Source organism: Balaenoptera ricei, chromosome 2 (assembly GCF_028023285.1).
Source record: "Balaenoptera ricei isolate mBalRic1 chromosome 2, mBalRic1.hap2, whole genome shotgun sequence".
Taxonomy (NCBI): Eukaryota; Metazoa; Chordata; class Mammalia; order Artiodactyla; family Balaenopteridae; genus Balaenoptera; species Balaenoptera ricei.
In genome coordinates this window covers 68267057-68294023 of record NC_082640.1, presented here as the reverse complement: position 1 = coordinate 68294023, position 26967 = coordinate 68267057, and the positions used below count along the sequence as shown (strand labels likewise).

At 49.2% G+C, this 26967-nt stretch overlaps 1 protein-coding gene across 3 annotated transcripts in view; it reads right to left on the bottom strand.

Moving 5' to 3' along the window:
- Nucleotides 1–26967, bottom strand: part of ITGA11 (integrin subunit alpha 11) — a 129386-nt gene that overhangs the window by 86925 nt on the left and 15494 nt on the right. For all 3 annotated transcript variants that reach the window (XM_059915472.1, XM_059915473.1, XM_059915475.1), the window contains exon 2: nucleotides 11557–11668. In XM_059915472.1, coding sequence (XP_059771455.1) covers nucleotides 11557–11668 — 112 coding nt within the window. The remainder of the gene's footprint in view (nucleotides 1–11556; nucleotides 11669–26967) is intronic.

Sequence of the window (26967 nt, the reverse complement as noted above, 5' to 3'; positions counted from 1 at the left end):
GAAATACTACAGGAAGCAGAAGCAATGCTGGACTGGGTTTTGGGAGACCTGGGTTTCAAGGGTGACCTTGGTATAGGCTCTTTCTAGCTCTGGGCCTCGCTTTCTTTGCTTGTAAAATAAGGAATTGGGGCTAAATAATTTCTAAGACCCCTCTCAGCAGGGGGAGCAGTCCTGAAGGCCAAGCCCACCCGTGTTCACTGTGTGTCCACCTGTACCTCGTGGGCCTGTTCCCAGCCACCCTGCCCCTTCTCAACCCATCTCTGCCTCTGAGAATCAGGGTCCCCTGAAGACCCCAGCAATGGTGACCCTGTTTTCAGGCTAAGGAGATAGCCCTGTGTGTGAAGATACCATGTCTTCAGCGAGGTCTCCGGGGACAGATGGGGTGTGAACCTGTGTCGGACAGGTGCATTCCAAGTTTATCCACCTTAGGGGCTGAGGGTGTCCATCCTGTGTGGCACCAGGTCTCTGGGAGGAGGTAGGGGTGGAGGTGGAGGTGGTGCGGGGTGCCGGCAGGAGCTGCCCTGGGGGGACGGTTTGCTTCCGAGCCTGAGCCCGGCAGGTCTCTGGATCTCCCTCCCTACTGCCTCAAGGTCCGTCCGCAGGGAACCCAATCACACAGGCCCTTCAGCATCTGACCTCACAAACTCTGAGTTCAATTATTGCAGAAGAATCCAAAAGGATCCTTCAAAGCGGCAGGAGGCTGTCTAGGACCCCTCGTGACTTTGGATGAGCCACGCCACCAAGTCTGTCCTTCCATTGCAGAGGGAGATGACAGTTATGTTTAAGAGCCTCCCTTTTGCCCAAGAGAAGCCTCTGTTTCCCATCATGACACCCCAGAATCGGGGAGACCAAGGCTGTGGTGTCGTTCCGCAAGAGCCAGTGCATCTAACTTCCTTCTCAGTCTCCCCTCCACCAGATCGCCTTTCTCCATTTTCTCTTGGCTTCCAGGACCCACCCTCTCACTGCCCTGTCCCTCTCTGTGTGCAAACTCTCTCGGCCCCAGCCAGGGTTGCCGCCAGGTAGTGCCCTGCGGATGGTGCCTCAGGTCAGGTGGACAGGTGCCAGGAAGCCTGGGCTGGGCTCCTTCCCCTTCCCGCAGTCAGGGGTGCAGTCAGGCCCATGAAACTGATAACATTGGTGGCTACATGCAGAAGCAGGGCGGGCAGCGGGGTACAGGGACACGGTGGCCTCCCTTGGCTTTGGTCACCCTCTAAACCCCTATCTTGCCCATTTCCATCAGAGATTCTGGTGCAGGAGCCAAGAGGGGAGTGGAAGAAGTGAGGAGGGGAGGAGGGGAGAAGGGATGGGGAAGGGGAGGGGGCTGAAGGGGCAGAGGGGAAGAAAAGTTGAGGAAGTAAGGAGCGGCAAAGGAAATGCAGAAATCAGGAGAAGGGAATGGGCCAAGAGAAGAAAATTGAGAAGTCGGAGAAAGCAGAGGAAGGGCTAAGAGGGACGGAGCGGCTGCAGGTGGATGACGAGAATGAGGTGTGAGCAGCTCTTCTCAGAAACAGCCTCTTCTCTGTCCTCCCAACCCCACCTCCAGCCCATTCCCAGTTGTCTCTGGGTCACCAACTTAAGAAACCGGGCATAGAAATCTCTAGGGCTGTGGTTCTCAGAGTGTGGGCCCCAGCAGCACCAGTGCCACCTGGGAACTTGTTAGAAGCAAATTCGCAGGTCCCACCCTAGACCTATGGAACCAAAACTCTGGAGGCGGGGCCCAGTGATCCAATTTAACAAGCCCCCCAGGGGATTCTGATGTACACTGAGGCTTGAGGACCAGCGCTCTAGAGTGGTACTGCAGGTGTTTCGCGTACATTGCAATGAGTCTCGGCAGGAACTCTAAACTTATGCTGTGCGCATGAGTGTACATCATGAGTCTTTCATACATCTCAAGGGCTGGTCCTGTAAAGCATTTGCCCAGAGTTGCAAGCTCCCAAGCTAGGCCCCTTAGGCGGCTTCTGGGAGAGGCACACACAGATAAGCCCTCACAGCACTGCAGCCGAACCTCCCTGTCTGGGAACAGGCAACCTGAAGGCTCCTGTCCCCTGCTGCCAGCTGTCCAGCTGCACTCTTTTGACCCTTGGATACTTCAAACCAACGGGACCAAAGATTAGCCCACCCGTTCCCCCAAAGTCTGTCTCCTGTTGCTGGATTTTGCTTTTTCACTATCTTCCCAGTCAGCGAAACAAGTCCTCAGTCATCCTTCATCCTGGTTCATCTCTGACCTCGCCCCCCTCCATTCTTGCCCGGCTCACTCTGCTCCAGCCACACACACTGTTCCTGGAACATCCCAAGCATCTTCCCACCTCAGGACCTTTGCCCTTGCCATTCCCTCCGCCTGGAATACTCTTTTCTCAGATATCCATGATTGTCTCAGATTCTCCCTTTTCTTTAGGTCTCTGACTGCTGTCACCCTAGCGCTGAGGCCCTGCCTGATGGCCTGTATAAGGGAGCAGCCCTCCCTCCCACCCGCTGCTGCCAAGCCCCCTTATCCTGCCTAACGCTTCTCCATTGCACACGTCACCATCTGACAGATGATGGGCAACTTCATAATGTGTCTTGCCCCACCAGAAGAAAAGTCCCATCAGGACAGGGACTTTGAAGTTTTGTTCACCGTTGAATTCCCAGGACCTAGCACAGGTTCTCAAGAATGAATGAATGAACTATTGACACTCATAAAGCAGGTCCCTTCCTCCAAGCCCCACCCCTTAGGTCCTCCACCCACCTAGACTTCTCTAGCCTTCCCACCAGCCTCCTTACCTCCAGGATCTCCTCCCATATGGTAGCATAAGTGATCACCCTAAAAATTAGAACTCTAGTGAACCACCCTCCTTCTCTAAAACCTCCAATGGCTCCCCACTGCCTCCCAGATATAATCCCCGCACTCTGGTATTTAAGAAACTCTGTGGTGCTGCCCTCCCTCTCCCAGCGTCTGGTCTGGTCTACTGCTCTGCTTTCCATACCTTCTCTTCCAGACACATGGGACAGTGTCCTTTCTCTAAACGTGACCTCTTCTTTTCCAGCCCTGTACTCTTACCCATGCTGTTCCTTCCATCTGTTATACTCTTCTCATCCCTGTCTATTCTACACATAGAAATCCTACCCATGTGGAAGCCCCCTCCTCCACGACCCTCTCCCGATTCCCTCCCCCACCTAGTCCTGCTGAATTAGTAATTCCCTCCCTCACGTGAACTCCTGCGACCCTTTCTGTGTGTCCTCTCTTGGTATTTATCATCCGGGCTTGGGGTTCTGTGAATATACACCCTCTCTTTCTGAATGGACTCAGCATTTTTATGTGAATCTGCTAGTGCTGGGTCTTGGGACATCACAGCCTCGACTCTTATGGGGCCAGCAGTGTAGCTGGTCAGGAGGGGCACCACTGTGGTCTGACTGTAGCTTCCCAGTCAGTCTCTGGGCTGGGGCTGCTTCTGCCCTGTGCTGTCTTGGGCCTAACAAGACCTGGGTTCCAGACGTAGCTCAGACACTTATTATGTTATCTCTCTTGGAGTCTCAGTTGCCTCATCTGTAAAATGGGTACAAGCCTATTTCTCTTACAAGTTGCTCACATCCCTGAACCTGTGGCCCAGAGAATTCACATGCCCTATTGTTCTCAAAGCCCACTGAGTTCCAAAGGGTTCCCCTTGTGGAACCCACTGAGGCTACCAGGTTCCTGCTTCCCAGCACCCCTGAGGGGAGAGGGTGAAATGCGCCACCTCCCTGAGAGCTGAGGCTTCTTTCTCTGGGGTGAAAGCTTCAGTGACAAATTGGAAATTTGTGGGGCCTAGCTCTGTTTTTTCTCAGCACCAGGAGGCTTCCTGCTCCAGTGGACCAAAGCCTTGGTGAGGCCCTCTGCAAACCCTACACCAGAGTTTCTGGGACATCAAACGGTCTTGAAAACCAACTGACTTAATGATTTCAATGTACATACATTAGAGTCATGTGGATTAAATTTCTCTGAAAATACACAAGTGCTTAAAAAGCAGGGGCAGAGAATACTCATCCCAAGAAGAATTTGTCTTCTCTTTTCATTTTTTGTGTGTCTGTGAGTGTTGTTATTGTTGCTGAAACCAAGGCATGTGCAAAACCGTTCAAGATGTCTGAAGCACAGTCAGTTTTGCCGAGTTTGAGTTCTGAGTTGGGAATGTGGTGGGCAGGAGGTGAAGGGTTAAGAGAATAAAGTGGCAGCCCCACTAAGTCTGTCCCCTTGTCCTCCAACACATTTACATCAGGGTCTGGTGCCCTTGATGTTCAAGGAGGCTCATGGCCTGATAAATGGGGGCCAGACCTCATTGGTGCCTGTGGTCGGAGACAACTGGTGGGTCCTTCTCTGCGGCAATATTGGGACCTGTATTTTTGGGCTGGGGGCCGGGGGGTGATGTTGTTTCCCACTGGCATCTCCCGATCCTCAGTGAAAATGGTGATCCTCAGGAGGCCCCAGTCTCCCTGCTAGAGTCCTGGGGAATTCTTTAAAACACAGATTCCCTGGCCCCACTGCACGCCCAGGAGATGCAGACCAAGATGTGCCAGCTCTACCTTAAGGGCTGGAAGCTGGGTCCACACCCAGGAGACAGAAGACCCTGGGTCAAAGTGAGCCTCTTGACCAAGTCACCAGGGGCCTGATTTCAGATTTGGCTGCTTGCTGGGTGCAAGCAACCCAATCTTCCATTTCCTGCTTTACTGATTATAACATTCAAATTTTAGGTATTTGTTGATCTTGCCTAGCACCCTGAGATAGGTAATTTCATATCCATTTTGTGCATGAGCAAATAGAGGTGTGGAGAGGATGAGAGAGCTTCTTCCAAGGTCTTCCTCCAAGTGGCAGTCTTTGGACTTCAAACCCTTGCTCTTGTCCTTCCTTTGAGGTGCCTCCTGGCATGGACTTCAAACAACATGCACCACTGGGGTCATCCCTGTGCATAACTGCCAGGTGGTGTCCCCCAAATGACATTGACATCAACCTGTCTTTTCCCCTGATCCACATCCATGGGGTCTTAGGTCTGGATAAAACTCTTGGAATGCTGCCTATGGGATGAGAAAAAATGGGGGCCTGGGGAGAAAGTGGAGATGGGAAGCAACCAAGTAGGGTATGCAGTGGGGTCCATGCAAGTGAGGACAGGGATTCCTGAAAGGTCCTGTGTGCTCCTGTCTATTCTGCAGGAGGTGCAGCTCCCTTGGTCTCCAAGGCCTCTCTGTTTCTCTCAGCCAGAAAACACACTCTGGTCCAGCGGCTCCCATGATGCTTCCGGCTGCACTCAGATCAGCAAGAGTGACCACGAGCCAATTCTATTGTACCATTCCGCTCATCTAAGCCCAACCTCCAAGACCCCATTCAAATGCGCCTCTTCTGTGAAGCTCTCCCAGAGACCTCAGCCACAGAAATTTCTCCTTTCAAACTCTGGCTGAGTTTCTGCTGTGAGTGAGACAACTTGCTGGCTGCTCTCATGCACAGGGATATGAGGCTAGTGTCCGATAAGGGAGGTGAGCCATGGGCATAAGTGACTCCAACACAAGGTAGGAAATGACATGGGCCATCAGAGGAAGGACTTAGGAAGGGTAAGGCCATTTTAGGCTAGGAAAAGGATCCAGAAAGCCTTCATGGAGAAAGTGGTCTTACAAAGACGAACATAATTAACACCAGGTTGTATTTTGTCTTGCATTATTTTTAAATTATTTCAAGGATATTAGTGTCGACTCCTCAACTGGTCTGTGAGTTATTTGAGTGTGAAACCATACCAAAATTTTTCAGAGTCTAGTAAAATTTATTAACAGAAGCTTAATAAACATTGGTCAAAACAAATTCAGTCTTGGAAAAGTCAGTTCCATTTAATCTTTGACCATTCATACCATGTATAGAATACGGATGCTGTGCATCTGATGTCTGGGTTGGTTGAGAGAGACTCAAACCATTAATTCAGTCTCTCAAAGTATGTTCTTTTGAGCATCTACTAATTTCCCGGGAGCATACCCCTGATTTCAGGAAGAAAGACAAGGAAATAGGCAATTACTATCCATTTTGATAAATGTTATGAAAAGGAACATCCAGAATTCTATGCATACAACTAATCTAGTGATGGGAAAGGGATGGTCAGAGAAGGTTTCTCAGAGGAAATGATATTTAAGTTGATTAAAGAACATGAAAGAGGACTTTGGGACTTCCCTGGTGGTCCAGTGGCTAACACTCTGTGCTCCCAATGCAGAGGGCCCAGGTTCAACCCCTAGTCAGGGACCTAGATCCCGCATGCCACAACTGAAGATCCCACATGCCGTAATGAAGGTCCTGCGTGCCACAACTAAGACCCGGCACAGCCAAATAAATAAACAAATAAATAAATAAATAATTTTTTTTTAAAAAAAAAGAAAGAGGACTTTTAATTCCAGCCATAAACAACTATGAAAGCTAGATAAAATACATGAAACAACTATTTTCAGGCATTAGACAGCACTAGACAGCTCAATACTTGAGCAAAGGTAAGTACAGGCACTAAACCCACATTTACCCAGCTTTCTCTCTGAGGGCACTTTCCTATTGCAGCACAGGGAAATAGAGTCCAGTCAGATAGCAGCAGTCTTGCTGGGTAGAGGAAACAGTGATTGGGGCTGAGGCTGCAAAAATAACTAGGATTTGGTGGAAGCAGGCAGAAAGGAGAGCACCACAGAGAAAGGACCCCCAAAACTCTGCTAACATTTCCCCTTAGGGTCTTGGCTGACCCCTAAGCTGTCCATGCGTAGTGTGAGATTCTGGAAAATCTATCAAAGAAGAGCCACGGGGAGCAGATATTTTAGAGGCTGCCCAGTGCTTAGGAGATGTTGGGGTTCATGTCCAGTCAGAATAGAGACATTTTAATGACTGCTGTGGGCTTTCAGTTGAGACCTCAGGAAATCTACGCCCTAGGAGTAAAGGCTGCACCCTAGAAGTAAGGGCAAAACCAGATACCTGCCCCAACCAAGGCCCAAACCAAGCTGTGCTAAGTTCTAGGTGGTTTCACCAGTATTTTAATTGCCCATCAGAACAAAATGTACTTAAAGGAAGGTAACACAATCTATAGCCTCTACTGTGTACAATTCACAATGTTCAGCATAGAATAAAAATATATATATTAAACAGGCAAAGAATCAGGAAAAAGTGACTGATAACCATAAGGTAAAATAGTCACTAGAAGCAGACTCAGAGATGATCCAGATATTGGAGTTACCCAAGAAGGACTTCAAAATAACTGTGATTAATATGTTTTTAAAAATAGAGTCAAAGATGGGCAAATGGGAGAAAGATAGATTACTTTAATAGAATTAGAGTCTATAAAAAGAATCAAGTGGAAATTCAGGAATTGCAAAACAAAATATTTGTAATTAAGAATACATTGGATGGGGCTTCCCTGGTGGCACAGTGGTTGAGAATCTGCCTGCCAATGTAGGGAGCACGGGTTCGAGCCCTGGTCTGGGAAGATCCCACATGCTGCGGAGCAACAGGGCCCGTGAGCCACAATTACTGAGCCTGCGCGTCTGAAGCCTGTGCTCTGCAACAAGAGAGGCCGCGATAGTGAGTGAGAGGCCCGCGCACCGCGATGAAGAGTGGCCCCCGCTTGCCACAACTAGAGAGAGCCCTCGCACAGAAACGAAGACCCAACACAGCCATAAATAAATAAATAAATAAATAAATAAAAGAATACATTGGATGCATTTAGCTGCACAATATACCTCATGTATACAGAAATAAAGTTCCTGAGAATATATTAATAAATAGAATCAATTTATGTATATATACATATATATACACACATACATACGTACATATATATATATATATATATATATATATATATATATATGAATATGTGATGACCAAGTTTATCCCAGGAATACAAATTGGGCTTAATATTCAAAAAAATCAATGAATATAATTAATATTAACAGAATAAAGGAGAACCATATAATATCTCAATCTTTGCAGAAAAAGCATCCGATAAAATTCACCACCTATTACATACACACACACAGAGACAAACACAAACAAATAAACCTCAGAAAAGTAGGAATAGAAGAAAACTTTCTTAATATGAAGGTATCTACAACAAACAAATCAATAAACTACAGTTAACATCTTATTTAATTCTGAAATATTGAAAGTTTTCCCTCTAATAAGGGAAGTAAGAAAATCATGTTTGGGATCACAACTTCTATTCAATCTTGTACTGAAGGTCCTGGCTATTGCAATTAGGCAAGAGAAACAGAAATAAAAGCTATGAAGATTGGAAAAGAAGAAATAAAGTAATTACTTCAGATGATCTGCTTGTATACATAGAAAATTCAAAAGGATCTACAAGCAAACTATTAGAAATAATAAATGAATTTAGTAAAGTTGCTGGATATAATGTAAATATACAAAAGTCCATTGTATTTTTCTATACTAGCAAAAGATTGGAAAATGAAATAAGAATATTCTATTTTAGGGACTTCCTTGGTGGTGCAGTGGTTAAGACTCCATGCTCCCAATGCAGGGGGCCCAGGTTCGATCCCTGGTCAGGGAACTAGATCCCACATGCATGCTGCAACCAAGAGTTTGCATGCCACAACTAAGGATCCCACGTGCTGCAACTAAGGAGCCGGCGACCTGCAACTAAGGAGCCCCACGAGCCACAACTAAGGAACCTGCCTGTTTCAACTAAGACCTGGCACAACCAAATAAATAAATAAAAAATAAAAAGAATATTCTATTTTTAATTAGCATAAAATATTGAATACCTAGGAATTAATATAATAAAAGGTACGCAAGTGTTTTACACTGAAAATTTCAAAGCATTATTGAGAGAAAATTTTTTAAAAACTAAATAAATGGAGGGATATACATGTTCATGGTTTGGAAGACTCAGTATTATCACGATTTCATTTCTCCCCAAGTTGATCTATAAATTTAATGCAATCCCAATCAAAATCTCAGCAAGTTTGATTAGGGGAAATTGACAAGCCTATTCTAAAATTCATAAGGAAATATAGAGGACCTAGTATAGCTAAAACAATCTTGTCAAAGAAGAACAAATACGGAGAACTCACACTAACTTCAAGACTTGCTTTGAAGCTACAGTAACCAAGGCAGCTTTCTATTCTATGGAGTAGAATAGAGGCTAGAAATAGACCCATACATATAGGGTCACTTGATTTTCAACAAAGATGACACTACAATTTAGTGGGGAAATAGTCTTTCAACAAATAGTGCCAGATCAATTGGATATCCATATTAAAAAAAAAATTTAGATCTTTATCTCACATCTCATACAAAAATTAATTTGAGATGAATCACTGACTTAAATGAGAAAGCAAAATCATCAACTTCTGGAAGAAAACAGAGGAAAATATCTTCATGATCTTGGGAGAGGCAAAAATTTCTTAAATGGGACACACAAGAAACACTAACTATAAAAAAGACAGATAAATTAAGACTTCACTAAAGCTAAGAACTAACTCTGTTCATAAAAAGATACCATTAAAAGAATGAAAAGGCAAGATAGAGACTGGGAGAAGTTCTTTGCAATGTTTTTCTCTGACAAAGGATTTGTGTATAGAATATATTTTTTAAAGTCCTATAAATCAATAAGAAAAAGACACACAACACAATTTAAAAAATGGGCAAAAGACTCAATTGGACACTTCACAAAATAGGACACCAAAATGGCCAATAAATTTACAAAAGTTTACTCAACATCATTAGTCATTAGAAAAATGCCAATTAAACCCACAATTAGATACCACTACACACCATCAGAATGGCTAAAATTAACAACTGATAATACCAAGTGTTAGTGAGGATGGGAAGCAACTAGAACTCTCATGTTACTAGAAGGGTTTACATTGGTAAGCCATTTGGGGAAAAAACGCTTGGCAGGTCCTACAAACATATACCTTCCCCTTAACTCAGTGATTCTATTCCTGAGTATATACCAGATAAAAATGAGTGCATATGTTCATCAGAAGACATGTATAAGAATGTTAATAGTATCTCTACTTGAAATAGCCAAAAATGGAAACAATCCAAAGATCCATCGATAGTAGAATAAATAAATAAAACGTGGTGCATTGCTACCGTAGAATATTACACATCAGTGAAGAAACATCAAGTATGAAACATTCAACAGCATGTTAAACCTCAAAGACATAATGTTGAGTAAAACAGATAAGGTACAAATGAGTACTTAATGTGTGATATCATCTATATGAAGTTCAAAAACAGGCAAAATCAATCTATGGTGATAGGAGTCAGAATAGTGGTTACCTGGAGAGGAACTGACTGGGTGGGAGGCACAGGGAGCTTTCCAGGGAGCAGGAAATGTTCTATATCATGTTCTGGGGGGTGATCACAATGGGCATATACATGTGTAAAAGTTCACTGGTTTGGACACTTAAGGTGTCTATGCTTTATTGTATCTAAGTTATACCTCAGTAGAAAGATAATAAGATACTCCTTCACAAAAAAATGTATGAGAGAATGTGTCAGATCTGAGTGGTAGGGTAGGGTGAGTGGGGAAGGAAGGTAGGAGAGGACATCACGGGAGGAGGGAACAGCCTGTGCAAAGAAGCTCTGGAGAACTGGAAAAATGGAAATAATGCAATGTGGTAGAGTGTTGAGCGCAGGAAAGGAGGTGAGGGAAGCAGAAGGAGAAGAGGGTGGGAGGGTAGGCAGAGGCCAGATTGGGAAGAGGGCAGGTAGGACATTTATCGTCAGTGTTCACATGGTCCCTTGACTCGGCAAGGGCTTCTAAGAGGGCAAAGCAGAGGCCTAGTCCTTTCCATCTCAGGAAGGAAGGAAAGCCTTGTCTTCTGACAGCTGAAAACCAATCAGCAGGAGGAGAATGGCAATGAACAGTACACGTGCGTGAGGGATCTTATTGGGGCGATGAAAATGTTCTACAACTGATGAACTGCACAACTTGGTAAATTTACGTAAAAAAAAATCACCGAATCGACACTTGAAATGAGTAAATTATATAATATGTAAAGTATAATCCAACAAAGTTATATTAAACATCAGACGCAGACCCTTCCTGCCTCTTGATCGCCCCCGTCCCAGAGGGGTCCTTGGGATCTCTCTGGCCCTCTCCCCGCCACTCAGCCTTGCTCTCACTTCCCTTTGCCCCACTGTTCCTGTATTTTAGCTTTGAGCACACTCACATCTATCCCCTCAGAGACATCCCGCTCCCCAACAGCTCTCCCAGCCGCCAGGACCAGAGGCACTGCCCCCACTGATGAGACCCTGAGGCCCTGAGAGGGGATGGGAGGGTAATTATTGGTTCTAGGTGCCTGCTACTTGTGCTGTCCCATAACCCGGAGAAGGAGGGGTGTTCATTCCCATTTCTCAGATGAGAAGATCAAGGCCTGTGACATGGGATGCTCATGATTTCATGGACAGGGGCAGATCCTAGGCAGCCCCTGACCTGCCACGACAAGAAGTCAAGTCCCCGGCAAGGGGGGCGTCTACACGTGAGGGCCAGTGCGGCCAGCCAGCCGATGCAGGGGCTGGGTGTGGGGCGGTGCAGGGCTACTGTGGAGGCGGCAGCTCTCACTCACCACTTCTTGCCGCTGATGTCATGCTGCTGCACCGTGTAGCCAAAGAAGGCGGCTCTGGAGCCGGGGATGACTCGGGGCTTCTTGATGTCCATGTTGAAGGTGTCCGTGAACCCTGGGTGGGGAGGAGAGGAGTCAGGCAGGTGGAGGTCCAGGGTCTTGGCTGCGGATGGAGTCTGTTCCCCTGTCCCTGGGGAGCCCAGTTCCTGTTTGGGGAGCCAACAGTCTGATGGCAATGGCCCAGCCACTGCCCTGGGGGAGCCAATCTGATAGGGGAGGCATAGGCATAAAACCTACTCTTAGAGGGACCAGGCGGGTCTGAAGGGGAAGACCCAGTCCCTTCCCGAGAGAATTCCTGGTCTCACAAGGAAGAGACAGTCCCCGTCCCCCTCCATCACTCCTTCCTCCAACCCTGCTCCTTCTAGCTTCTGCTGGTCTCCTCTTCCGTTTTTTTTTTTCTCTTTTCCCTCCTCTCTCCTCCTTCGCTCCCCACTCCTCCCTCTCCTTCTCCCTTCTCTCACCTCTGCCTGTTAAAGAGTCACGGAGCTGATTTCCCACCTCTCTCGCCTCCCCCCCGACAGCCGCAGCAAGCCTGGGGTCCTAGTGGCCACGGCTCCAGCGCTGCTGGCTGACCGCCTCCTTCTGAATCCATACGCAAAGCTCCGCCTGGCATACTGCTCAGCTGGAGCAGCTGAGGCAAAGCAGAGATAAATTCCCGTAACCCTTTCACCTTGGCCCCTAATCGGTCAATTAACCGATTCCACCTAGTGGAGAGCCTCGGGGCAAAGAGCTTTACCCCTTTGGCATGCTTGTGCTGAATCACAAGAAATAGCAATTCACACTTGTATGCTGCTTAGGGGTTCTGGGTCTCCTCACATTTGCCATCATTTACCCTCACAGGACTTTGGGGGAATGGGCAAGCATCATCCACATTTGGCAGAGGGGGGGTTCAGACCCAGAGAGGTTAAGAGGCTGTCCAGGGGTACACAGCGGGTCAGCGGCAGCATCAGAGCCAGGACCTCAGGTACCTGCTCTGCGACTCCTTCCCTCCACGAGGCATTTTCAGGCATGTCTGGCCTCGTTACATATCAGTACCTACAGGACCACCAAACTTGGGACCCATGGGATTTAAGGGGTGGGATCCTACCATGAGCCAAAAGTCTCAGATAAGTGAAAACCAATCAGCAGAACAAAACAGAGTAGACAGAATATCATTGTTGTTCCTTTCACGTGTAGGGCACTTTATAAATTTCACAGAACACTCACATACCTGCTATCATCTGATCTCCACGACAACCCTGGGATGTGGGCAGCAAAGGGAAAGCCGAGGGTCAGAGAGGTGAACTGACCTGCCCAAGGTCCCAAAGCCTGCTGGATAGGGACTCTGAATCTGAGGCTAGTATCGTTGAACGTCCCTCTGTCCTTCCCTTGGCACGGACCCCCTGAGTCTGAGTGTTCAAGAGTGATGCCCTGGAGCATGTACTTGAATAAGGCCCACTGTACAGGACCAAGAGGTTTCTTCTACACTTTCTTTTCTGCTCAGCAAATGGGTACAGTGGCCAAAAATTCCATCATTAGAGTCCCAGAATTAGAGTCCCCTTAGGTAACACTGGAACACCTTAGATTAGGGATGTTAGATATGTGTTCTCACTCATCCATGTCAATTGATTATTAGTGTTGCCTGGAGCACTGAGTTAAGAAGGATTCTGAGGTCAAGTCTGGGCTCAGTGGGCAAGACTAGTGTGATCAGTGAGCAGTACCTGCTGGGGATACAGGAGCAGACAGTGACAGCAAGTGGCTACGTAGCTGCCAACCCTGTCTTCATGATTGCTAATCTGCCACATGAACTTAGTGTCATAGCCCTAAGTGGGGGTGGGGGAAGAAGAGTATGCTGTTTACATACTCTTATTTACAAAGCCCAGCCCACGAATGGACTTATCAGCCTGGTTAGAAGCAGGCAGCCTTGGGGAAGAGGGGCCTGGTCGGGTGAGCACAGGGGGATGAAGGGGCACAGGTCCTTGGCCAATGAGGGCATGTCACAGAGCAGAGAGGGACACTAGTGTCACCTGTGCACAGCTGGGAGGTGGACAGAGAGAGGTGAAAGAAGAAGTGGAGTTGCAGATGAGGAACTCTCCAACTCTGTCCTAGGAATGGACACACACACATGCACACGCAAGGATGTACACACAGAGAGGCACACATGTGCATGCACACAGACACACATCCATGCACACACATGCACAGGCCACGCATATTCCCTGACTGGGGGGGCAACACTTTATCTGGCTCCCTGGTGCCCCCTGGAGATGTTCCCTGGTGGTCCTTGGTCCTCCCTTTCCTGCATCTGAGCCCAGCAAAGGGAGGTGACCTTGACAAGAGGAAAGTATGCTGGGCAGTCAAGAAATCCAGACCCACCCGCCACTCCCAGGCCGACAAGGGGGTGAGGGCCAAGTGAAGCTAAGGCCATAAATTGTGTCTTCAGGGCCTTCTCTACCATCAGTGCTTCTTGGGCAAACATGGCCAGAAGGATCCTTCCAAGACCTGTCAGATCCAATCACTCCTCAGCTCCATATGCTCCATCGTTTTCCCACCAACTCACAGTCAAAGCCACAATCCTTACCTGCAAGGCCCTGCATGATCCCACCCGGGTCCCTCTGCCCCTCATTTCCTGTCCTCCCCCTCCATCCCTCTGCTGCAGCCACTCTGTCCCGCTTGCCGTTCTTAGAATGTGTCAGACCCGTCCCCACTTAGCATCTTTGCCCTGGCTGTTCCCTCTGCCTGGAAAGCTCCTCCCTGGGTTACCCGCAGGGCTCACTCCCTCAAGTCATTCGGGTCTCTGTTTCAATGCCACCTTGTCCCTTACCAGGACACCCTGTCACTCTTATCCCCCTTATTCTTCTTCATTTGTCCCCATAGCACTTATCACTAACATGTTACATATTTATCTGTTTATTGTCACGTGGCTGATATTCTATAATATTCTTATGTCTTCTAAGTGCCGAGAGACGCTGCTCACTGCTGTATCCTTAGTGCCTTGAATAAAGATCTAGCTCAGAGTCAGCAGTCAATAGATACTGCTTGATTGAATGGTTAGAGACCAGGACCCACATTTGGCTGGGACGCTCTCTCCCCTCAACGAGTAACAGGGGAAAAAATATTTACTGAGCACTGATATGTTCCAGGCACTATTCTAGGTATCTCACCAGTAATTTTATATTACTTAGTTAAATCTCACACCAACCCTGTGAAATAGATATTATCATACCTCTGGGAGGTTAAGTAATTTGCCCCAAATCACTCAGCTAGGAGGAAGTTAGAGCAAGCCCATGATCAGGTAGCTTAGGGCACTGGGGTGATGTGCTACCCCTGGGAGAGCAGCTTTTCAGAGAAGGACCCACTGGAGGCAGGGAAAATTCTTTTCAGAGAAACGGGTCTTCCCTCTTGCCCTCAGGTCCCACCTCCTCTGTCTTTGGGTTTGGCTGGGGGCAGCAGATGGGAGAGGAGGCCGGCAGCCTTGTGCTCCTTCCCTCCCCCCGGGGGCTTTGTCTAGGACTAGTCCTGTCTCCCCCAGTGTCCCCACCCCCCAACCCCCAGGACAGGATTAGTGAAATCTGGCCACAGGGAAGAGGACAAAAGCTCTCAGGGACGGGGCATTAAGTTACAAAGTGCTGGTTTCTTCCCTCGGTCGGCATTTGCTTCTGACCAAACCGAACCAACCAGAGAATGGATTTCCTAAAAGTGATGTCAAGTCTGACACCCTGACCTTGGCTCCTGGCCCGCTCCCCTGATGGCAGGTGGCTTTCATGCTTGGGGAATGTACTCTTCTCAGAGATTTATGAACCCCAAATACCAATAAAAGAAAACAAAGTTGTTTTTGATGGGAGTCAACAGGCCGATTGCAGAGACAGTGGGAGCCTGGTTGGGCAGCCTGCCACTTTACTGCCCTTGATATTGATGACAGAGGGGGAAAAAAACCACAATTCCTGGCCTGCTCTCCTGTGGACTATGGCCAAAGTTACATCAGCTGCTGCTCCCTTTCTCAGAATCTTATCTTTTAAAAAAGCATCAGCCAGTTCCAAGAAAGCACTGAAACCACAGCATGATGTTTGAGTATCGCTTGATCTCAAACCCACCACTCCAGGCTAAGGTGGAGGCTACTGTCCGATCACCAGGCAGGGTGGCCACAGTCCCAAATGCTGAGGCGTACTGGCCAACACGTGTCTGGCGCTCCTGTGGACTCACCAGCTCCACGGGGAGTGCGCACTAGAGCTTAAGGAGACTCAGCTGAGCATCCATGATGGGCTGCCTCCACCCTCTACCAGTCACACCCCCCACTGCTGCCGCTAGCTTCCCAAGGGTCTTGGGAGAAAGTCCAAAGTCTCCATGGGGCCCCATGGCCCTCAGAGCATCCCTAGCCTGTCTCATCAAGTATTCCTCTGGCTCCCTGCTGTCCAGGCCCCAGGGCCGCCTTTCTGCTCCTTAGATGCACCTTGCTGCCTCCCATCTTGGGGCCTTTGCATGTGCTACTTCTTCTGCCTGAGCATCTCTGATGAACTTCTCATCACCTTCAGATCTCAGCACAAATGTCCCATTCTTGACCCCTCCCCAAGAAGCTTCCCTGACCGCCCCCCACAACCCCCGCCATTACATCAAATTTTGCCTAGTGATCTCATTGTGAGAAGCCTGGCCCCAGCATTCATTGACTAATGGGTCACCCTGGGTCAGGGACTTCTCTGGTCCTCAGTTTACTCTTCTATAAAATGGGAATAATAATACTAACCTCAAAGTGTGGTGGACAAAACTGAATGCAGTGACTAACCTGTGGCAGTGCCTGGTCCATGGAAAGCACACAGTAGATCTTGGTCAATTGGAACTGAATCAAGATTCCCTGCTCTCTGAGCTGCCTCAGTGCCTTTGCCCATGCTCTTCACCCTGACTGAAGGCCTTTCTTCCCTTCTTCTCAGATATCAAGGCCCAGCTCTGATGACACCTCTGCTACAACGTGGTCCTTCCTCTGGGTTGCTCATAGCTTCTGTTGCTTTCTACCATGGATTACAGTAGTTTCCACATCTTCCCTGCTTTCTTATCCAGCTACACACTATTCAGGGCAACATTCAGGAGTAGCTTTGTATATTTTTATCTTTGCTCTGTGCCAGGAATATGCAGAGAGACTTGCCTGATGAATTTCTCACCCTCTGAGAACCTGTTCCCAGAATCAGTACCTGTTGGCCTCTTCTTCCCTTAGTTTATTTCCTAGCTCTCTGATTGGTATGGACAGTCCCTTACCATTTAGATAACAGTAATAAAAATCATAGTGTACATGCACATAGAACTCACTAGGCACCAGGCACTGTTCTAAATTTATTTAATCCTCACAACAACCTCTTGAAGTAAGTATATTATTATTCTCACTTTACAGGTGAGGAAACTGAAGCACAAAGAAGGCAGGTAACTGGCCATGGTCACGCAGCTAGGAAGTGGTAGGGTCGCACTCTGAGGCCTCATTGGTCCTGCCCTGGGCTGCCTGCCACCATCAAGCCTTCCTCCCCACTTCTGTCACTTGAGCTCCTCACTGCTGGGCTAGCCCTCCTCCCTCCCACCCTTCCTTAAAAACTCACCCATCCTGGGTCCCACGGCCTCAGATCCTGCTCGCTAGAGAACTGACAGGTGCATCCCTGATCACAACAGGCAGAATACAGGGGACCAGGTGTGCCAGAAGGACACAGCCAGAGTCCCAAGGACCTTGAAAATCTGGATGAAGCACCAGATTTGACAGCAGGAGGAAGCTACTCTGGGGAACCTGAGAGTGACCATCTTTCAGCCGCCTTCCATCCGCCAGGCCTCTGCTCATTCTCTGGGTCCTGCTTTGGGTTGCGGACGTACATTGTGTAGGCAAGAGCTTTCATTTTCCTTGGATGGTGGGAGCTGGGATGGGGGCCAGGGAGGCTGAAATAGTATCAGAACTCTCTCGCGTTAGCTCCCTCTTCCCGGTTTTACTTGCCCCTCAAGAATCTTCATGTCTAAAAGCAAATCACAGATAGGGAGGGGCAGGGGACAGGAGAAAAGACCCTGACAAAAGAAAAGACCCTAAGCGAAAAGAAATGGTAATGTGGACCTCCTTCTGCTATGGAAAACAAAATCACACGTTCCAACCTGAGATGCGGTGGCTGGTTTGCATCCTCTGCATTGCTGCCCCTTCTGCTGTGGCAAATAACGAAAGCTGGGTGGTTCTTGATCTGCCGCCAGCCCCAGCTGTCTTTCCCTTCTTACCCGAAGCTGTTGTTTCAAAGACAGGCATCTAAGAAGGCCATGTCAGGTTTGGGGGCATTGCTGGTGAGGCCTGAAGCCCCCACACCTCTGTCTAGGCTCTAGTGAGGCGCTAGTGAGATATGAGAGAAGGGGTGGGGTGTGGGGAGAATGTGGTCCCCTCATCAGAGAAGCTTCTGCCAGTTGAGGGAGGAAGGCCTCCACTGGAGAGGAGGTGGCTCCAGGTCAGGGAGGCCTCCGACTCCAGGGATCCTGCCCTTGGGGGCCTGCAGCCCTCACAGGAGACCTAGTAACTATGCCCTCCCCCAGGAAGCCTCTGGAGGGTGGGGCTCTGGGCCTTGCCCTTGAGAGCTGCTAGGGAATCACACTGGATTGTGAGCTTCTTTCTGCCTATACCTCCACTCATGGAGGAATGAATACTCGTGAAGTTTAGTGAATACTTGTTAAGGGTTGGGGTTAAACCTCTACACTGAGCAGAGTGAATTCCATACATCTTCTCCCCATCCCAAGACTCCAAGCAATGTGAGAACAAGGACTGGGTTTCACTTATCTCTTCAGTCCCACTGCAGGGTTTGGGACACAGAGATGCTCAGTAAAATGTGTTGAACTAAAGTAGAAGATTCAGCTCTGACTAACAACAACAAACAACGCCTGTGAAGCATCCCCACTTAACGCTGGGCTGGGCCATGTGAGGCAGAAATTAAAGTGTGTCAGTTTCCAGCCAAGGTCTTAGGATGCCTTGTCTGTTTCTGCTTGCCCACTTACACTTCGGCCATCAATATGAGAAGTATTTGCTCAGTCTGGCCCACTGATCCCAGGAAAAAGATGAGAGATATTTGGAGCTGAACTGCCCTAGCCAAGCCCGGCTGGGGTCAGCCATCCCCCACATACATAAGCAAGCCCCATGAGGCCAGCAGGGCTCTCAGTTGAGCTTAGCTGAGGTCAGTTGACATCCAGCTGACCCAGCCACATGAACTAAATAATTATTGTCTGTCACTCAGAGTTGGGGGGATTATTTGTTACATGGCATTATTGTAGCAATTGGTAACTGACTCAGTCTGGCTCTTAAATCAGCGGTCCCCAACCTTTTTGGCACCAGGGACCGGTTTCATGGAAGACAATTTTGCCACGGACGGTGGGGAGGGGGTGGATGGCTCAGGCGGTAATGCAAGCGATGGGGAGCGGCTGATGAAGCTTTGCTCACTCGCCCGCCGCTCACCTCCTGCTGTGTGGTCTGCTTCCTAACAGGCTAAGGACCAGTACCGGTCCTCGGCCCGGGGGTTGGGGACCCCTGTCTTAAATGATGGACAATCAGGGAAGGGGAGGAATAATTACACAATGGGGATTCATGGTTTCTGGGGTGGTAACCCAGTCATTCCCTTCTCAAGAGCTCACGGGGAGGCCTGGACCTAGCCTGTCAGGTAGCAGAGAGGCCTAGCAGGCAGGTCATGACCTCTCCTGCCTGAGCCATGCACCAAGAGCCTTAGAGCTGGGCTGTCCTGCCTCATTGGGACATAGGAATGGCAGACACAGGAACAACAGACATACAGACAGACCCCTAGCATCCATGCTGGGCTCAAGGGCCCTCCCGTACCTCATTTTCTCTCTGCCCAATGGTCAGGGGACGTGAACCCTGGACAATTTAACACAGGGTCAAAAATGGTGTGCAGCAAATATGCTATCAGGGAAGGGTAACTTATTAGGATTTTATTTTCAAGAGCAAACAGGGATCTTATAGATCCAATAAACTAGTGGTCTCAAAACTTTGTTTTTCTGCAGTGAATCCCACCTTTTGGAAACAAAATCTATACAATGAAAAGCAGACACAGGAAGCTGAGGTTGGGGTTAAGGCTGGGGGACAAGGAAACTCCCCACTTGCAGTGACAATCCTAAGACATTTCTTTGGAACCCTAGGGTGTCCTGGAACATAGTTTGAGAACCACTTGATTGGGTTTAAGACCCTTGTTAGTGAGAGAACTCAGGCTGGGAGAGGGGTGGGGATTTGTCCAAGGTCACCATGCCCATCTTTATTTACCACCACTGCCTCTGTATACCCCTGCTCTACAGTCCTTCAATTCCACGAATGTCTATTTGGGGCTACGATGCTCCAGGTTCCATGCTGGGTAGTAGGGCCATGACTTGTGGTCTTCAGAGTCTGCAGCCACATGTGTGAGCCAACAGACATGTTTGCATGTCACCAGAGCCCAAAGTGAAGCCCAGAGAAGGCTGGACCAGGGCAGGGTGACCTGAGTTCTAATCTCAGCTTTGTCACTAAATCGGCCGAGTGTCCATGGAGAGTCGCTATGCCTTTCTGGGCCTCAGGGTCCCCCATCTGTCAAATGAGAGGGTTGAGCTCTCTGCTACTAAGGCCCAGCCCTGGCACATGTCAGAGAGGTTCTCTAGAGCAAACACACAGCCAGCTTCCAGTTGTCGGCACGCGAGCATCTGTCTTGAGTCTCCACAAACAATTTAGAATTGAAAGCCAGGCGGTATGGAGGAATGCAAGCTCCTCTTAATGTCAGCTGAAGCCAAACACACTTAGGAAGGGGAATTCTCCAGGCACAAATGATCATATTTTGCATTCCCAAGCCAAAAGAGAGTTGAAGAAAACTGTCATCTAATGCTCTGCGTTATCCAGGCCCCAGCTCCCTCTCCCCTTGCCTGAACCGTGGAGACCTGGCCTCAGCGCCCTACTTCCCTGGCTGTGGCTTCTGGGCACACTCAGATGTCAAAGGGACGAAGGCCCTGGTGGGGGTCCAGGCAATGTGATCACCTTTCCAAGAAAGCCCAGCCTCGTCCTGGAGCTGGACTGTGCTGCTAAAACCTCAGCGAGGAAATGTGGAGCAAGCAGGCAGGGAGCACCACAGTTCCCTTCCAGACTCATCTTATTTCAAAAATTGAGGATGCCGGTGGTATGCACTGAATCCTTGAGTACATGGCTATATGGCCTTGGAGTGGCCAAAGCTTCTCTCTCCCTGGGATCTTCTAGGCATGGAAGCCATGATCCCTTAGGAGGGAGACATGGCTGGAGGACCACTGCCAAGGTCAAAGGCCAGAGGATGGACTCCTGACTTTAGGACAGCTGATTCTAGGACTCAGAAAAGGGGACATGGGAATACAATGTCCACCTCCCGAGAGCTAGGGCTGTTGTGATGAGTAGAACTAGGTTGGGCACCAGGAGACCTGGGTCCTCCCCTGGGTTCTGTCACTGACTGGCTGAACCTTGAACAAGTTACTTCTCCCCAGGCCTTAGTCTCCAATATAGAAAATGAGGAAGCTAGACCAGGTGGTCTAAAAACCTTTACAGTCAGGATGTTCTGAGTCTGTGTGACCCTTCTCCTCTGGATTCATTTCCAAATTCATCTCCATTTGGAGGGGAGGAGTAGGCAGATGAACACTGGGGCACCCCAAGGGGGCAAGCAGATGGCCATTGCCCCTGCAGGTCTCTATCAGGTTGGCTGCCAGGACCGGGGCCATTCCCTCCCTCCTCTCTAGCACTTGGGTCCAACACAAGTGCCCCTCAGCTTCAAGCCACTTATGAAAGTGAGCTGTAACACCCTCCCGGCTGCCCCCCAGTGGCTTAGCCCTGAGCTGCGACTGCCCTGCTGCTGGAACTGGGGGCCATGATCAGGTGGGGGCTGGTCTGGTGATATCAAGCCAGTTCTTACCACCAGGCCCTGCTGCCCCCCTGGTGCTTTAGAGCAAACCTGCCCACACTTGGGTCTCCCCAGGAGAGAGACAAATGCGTCCTCCCTACTCTTGGCAAAGACCATCCTGTTTCCTAGCTTCTCTAATCAACTTAATCAGCATCTCTTTTACACAATGACTGCCTTCTGGATGTGGCTTCGTGTCTCTCTGCTAACTGGTCATTATCACACTGCCTTTTTCCTCAGAAGGAAACGCTATGGAGTCTACCCTGCTTCATACTCCTCCAACCACTAATATCACCAGCCAACCGCCGTTCTTCCTTCTCCTTCCCTCTGTTGAAGAAGCAGGAGAGAGCCTTATCTCTGGATGGAGTCTCCTATCCTCGGCTCCCCTAGCTTCATGCAGGTCAGAACACGGCTCACTGGGAGCAACTGGTGTGTGCGTGTGTGTGCTGTGTGTGCATGTGTGTGCACATGTGGCCAAGGGATTAGCCAGAGAGGACAGGGTGGGGAGGGGTAATGACAGGCGGCAATGATTTCTCCCCATTGGAGTCCAGAGAGAGGGGCGGGTTTAGGGGAGGGAGGTGCCTTCAGTCTGAAGGGCCAGCTCTATCCCTAGACTGGACAGAGAGGGAAGGCAGAGGGAACTGGAGAGTGACTTCCGCGGAAAGGCGTCGTTCCTCCCCACGGAATGAGCACAGCACTTGTTCCTTAGTGGAATCTCAGGGAAGTGATCTCATCTGGGAGCCAGAGCATCCCTGGTCCACACCCACTGCTGCTTCTGGCCACGAGCGGCTCTGAGCTTGCCAGCGGCTGTGCCGTGGGTGTCTGTGGCCACATGTCCACCTTCCAGGGAAGAAGAACCCAAATCAATATGTACTTTGATGTCCCCTGAATGTTAAATGTGTGAAAAAGAACATGTAAGAATCAGAAAGCTTCCACGTGTGTGCGATGAGGGGGCGGGGGAACCACCGTGGCTGGAGAGTTCTGGGTTCCACTAGAGCTGAGTCTGGAGGAAGCCCTCACGCATGCACAGAGATGTCAACTGGGAAAGAGCTCGCATATTCACCAGCTCATCAGGTCCCTGCAGGCGGCCTCTTAACGAGCAGTCTACACAGCAGGAGTGCTGCCTGCCCCTCTCCCCTCCAAGGTTTTGCTCTCAGTTCCCTCCCCCCGAATGCCTTCTCATATTGTCTGCCCCATCCTGCACCTGCCTGTCAGGGGGCCCAGGGCGTGTCCCACTCACCCCTTCCATCTACCCACCCTGTGCCCTTCCCTGACTGTCTTGCCTCCTGAGCCAACTCTCCCCACCTGGGGCGGAGAGTCCAGGGGACGGAACCACGCCATGGACTGCACCTGCATCCCCTTGGGGCCTAGAGTTACAAACACTAGGGGAAGCAATGGACAAATATGAAGTCAACACACACAAAGGGTGGGCTTGGGGCCTCTTTCACCAATGGGAAACGGAGGCTAAGGAAGGTTACCTGCCGGGACCCAGTCTTCTAGCCGGTGGGGCACATGTAGAGTGGGGATCCAGCCCTCCCCAGCCCCTGGGCAGGGCGCTTGTTCCACTCCTTCCCCGAATCTCCCAGCGGGATTCAGCTGCCACTCTCAGAGCACCTACCAAGTGCCAGGACGGGCCAGGTGCCTTAGAAGAGTATTTCATTTAATTCTAACAAGTGATTTGGGATTTTTTCCCCATTGAACAGGTGAGGAAACTAAAGGTCCAAGACTGACTTGCCTGGGGCCCAGGTGCTGGTGCCGAGGTCTCATCCTGCCTGCTTCCCAGGCTACACATCTTTTAGTGCTTTTGAGCACCCGCATCAAGGCTGGCTGTGTCTGTGAGAGGGCAGGCAGGGCAGCTGAGAGCTCTCCTTGGTGGGGTCGGATAAGACCCCCTACTCACACCTGAAAATGACACCCTTCCAGCTGGACCAGTGATAGCCCTCTCTGAGAAGCTTTCATTTGAGTTGAAGCATTGAAGACCCTATGCTAACCTTACCTTTGGTGCCAAAAGGGAGGCTACTTTAACCAAGCTGAGGGGGTTCTGTCCCTCCTCACCTCTGCTCCCTGCACAGTGTCTGGAATACAACAGGCTCTCAACAAAGTGGACAGAACAAACTCATGAATGAACAAGTGAATGAATGACCATGGACAAGCTTATCAAATTAACTCAGTGTTCATCTGAGTAGAACATGAGCAGATGGGACACAGGGCAGCCCTCCCTTTACCCTCGGCCCTCTGTCAATTCACCCTCTGCACTCCAGCCAGGCTCCACGGTGCCCTCATGATAATGCTGGGTGCTGACAGCCTCCAGGTCCCTCTTCCCTGGCCTGCCAACCTCTCTCCCCTACTTCAGTATCCTCGTCTCATCAAAAACCGGTTGTGGTGTCCTATTTTGTGCTAGATAAACACATGCTTGCTAATGTGCGACTTATCATGACATCCCTTCAACTCTCCAAAGCATGTGCAGCCCTACAGAAGGAAGAATTCTCTAAATCAGAAACAATCAGACACAGGCTGGGCAGCCTCCTGCAGTGGAGAGGGCCCCATCTCTAAGATCTGTGGTGGAGACCAAACGCTTGCAGGGGCAGGTGGATGCGGGCTGAAATACAGACACTGTAAGCATCCAGAGGGGGGAGATGGAAAGACAGAGCAAGTGCTGGTGAGAGCAAAAATCTGCCCTTTTTATTTTTTTTTAAAGAAGTCAGGAGTTTGCCAATGTGCTGGTTAAGCAGATGTCAGGCTCATGGAAAACAGGCCTAAAAATTGAAAACAGAAACACCAGGCTGAAATTTATTGTAATTAACATTATTTTCACTCCCAGCCTTGGACAGCCATCCCAGGCCTTCAGAGAACACGTGGATCACCTCCCTCATGAATAACACGTGGATCACCTCCGTCAGGAACAAGACGGATGTCTTGGTGATGAAAGCCAGTGTATTTTCTGCCTTACATCATTTTTCTTCCTCTCTAGGTAGAGACATCGATCAAAATGGAGCTCTTTCTTTAAGCTTTCAGGAGCTACCGTGACGGATTTTAAAACACACCAACAGTGATATTATGAATCTGTGTTGTAAGTTCATTTAAAGTGCAATGAAGTCTTCTTTAACAAAAACACACACACACACTCACACACATACACACACACACACACACACACATACACACACACACCCCAAGCTGCGTGGAAAAACTGGAGTCAAGAGATGTGACCCCAAATATCCACTTTAGGATCTGGCTGAGTATTTGGGGCCTTGGGCTGCTGCCTTCCTCCACTCACCTCAAAGTGGCCCGGGCTCCCAAGAACCCCCAGTCATACCCCAGCCCAGTCCTGCCTTCTGAGTCCCACAATCAATGTCCAGCTGCCCATAGAACATTTTCACTTGGATGTCTTATAGCATCCATCACTTCACATGACCAAAGAGGTGCCCTAGATTTTCCCTTCCACACTGGTTTTTCCCCAAAGTCTCCCCATCGATGCACTTGGCAGTACCACCCTGATTGCTCAAGTCAGAAGCTTGGAGGTCCTTCCTCAGGATTTTCTGTCACTTCCCATCAGCAAACCGTGCAGGTTCTACCCTCTCCATCCCTCTCAAGTGCATCCACTCTTCTCTCTTTCCTCTGACATCACCCAGCCCAAGTCATTCTCATCCTTTTCTGCCTGGACTTTGGCAAGAGGCTTCTAACTGGTCCCTCAATTCTAATTTTGCTCAGCTGCAAGCTATGCTCTTCACAGCAGCCATAGTGATCTTTTAAAAATGCCAATCAGATCCTGGAACTTTCCTGCTTCAAACCCTCCAGGTTCCTCGCATTGCATGTAGGGTAGATTCCAGACCCTTCCTCAGGGCCCATCAGGCCCTGCAGGATCAGTCCGCTCCTGTGCCGTGAACTTCACCGCTTCCTGCTTCCAGCCACACTGCCTTCCTCTTTGCTCCTCAAACCGAGCTCTTTCCACCTCAAGGTCTTTGCCTTTGTGTGGAACAGTCTCCCCCAGATCTTTGCTCAGGCAGCTCCTTCTCAACCTCCAGTTTTAATGTCACAGCCTGGGAGAAATCTTCCCTGACCATGCTATGGAGAGTCCGTTCCTCTCCCTCAAAGCACCTTCTTTGTTTCTTTTACAGTTAAACATAATAACAGATGGCTACAAGAGCTATTTGCTTATTCTCCCACTAGAGTTTAAGTTCTGCAAGGGAAGGAACGAGTGGTGTGCTGGTCCCTGCTCACAAGAGACAACTGTGTGCAATCTTCCTGTTCAGTGATGCCTGTTGGTCACTTAAAGCTGACCATGGTGGGAGGATTTACACCACAGTAACTGGCAAATGGCTACCAAGAAGGACTCTCTCCACCCCATTCCAAGAGCCAGAATCGGTTGTTAAACATTTACCAGCACTCCACTGGAAGGGGCTGTATCTTTATCCTCAGGATCTAGAACAATGCCTAGCACACAAAAGAGGCTCAATATGCACCTACTGACATGTAAGACAATATGAGACCAAAAAGAGAGAGAAAGAATAGGAATAGTCAGGCCTCCAAGAACCTCACTAACCTCACACACTAACCTGCTAACAAGGAGTAGACAGGGAATGTGATACTCAGAGCCTCAGGGAGGGAGGGAACTTAGAGCACTGAATTTGGCTTCAGAAGCCCTAGTTTTAATCCCAGCACAGCTTCTAACTTGTTTTACGACTTTGGACCAATTTCTTCTTCTTTCTGGCCTTCAGTTTCTTTATCTGTAAAAAGCACACACTGGACTAGATGCTGTATCTCTAAGTCCCTGTGTTGGATTTAATGAAGCCCATTTATGTACTCGGTTACCAATTTCTGTACCCCCCACTCCCAGGTCACTGCACTTCACTACACAACTGCAGAGGGGGCTGTTTACATTGTAGTTGACTGAGTTATGCAGTGTGCAGCCTGCACAGCTGTACGTGGCGGCCCTGCCCACTCTGTTCCTGGCCATTGGCCATTTCTAGGGGAGACGAATTAGACAGTGAGTCCCTCCCTTTCCTGACATACTAACCAGCTCAAAGAGCTCAGACAGTTTGGTTTTGGTTTTCCAACTCCTAAGATTGTCTCCTGCTTGTCATGAGTGTGTGGATTAAGAGCCCTGGGCATCTGGGGTTAGCCCCAGCCCAGGGGGTGTTTGGACAAAGTAAGAACAAGACAAAGCTCAGGATATGCAATTTGTGGCAAGGCTTTCCCTTGAAGGAGAGGAAGTAGGGCAGTGAGGACCGGGAGAACTGCTGGGCCTGTCTGTCCCTGGTCTTTGAATGCAAACTAAAAAAAGGAATTGTGAGGGCCCATCCCTTCCAAGCCTGCAGGGCCCGCCCTACAGTGGATACACCCTACCCATTTGAAAAGTTCTCCATCTGCACAGAGCTCAACATAGATCCACCAGAACACAAGCTCAGCTGGATGCTATTGGCTAGGCTTGGTGGGGACGGAGGAGGCTGGGGAGTGGAAGTGCTTTGGTTCTCTGAGGGTTATGCAGAACCCT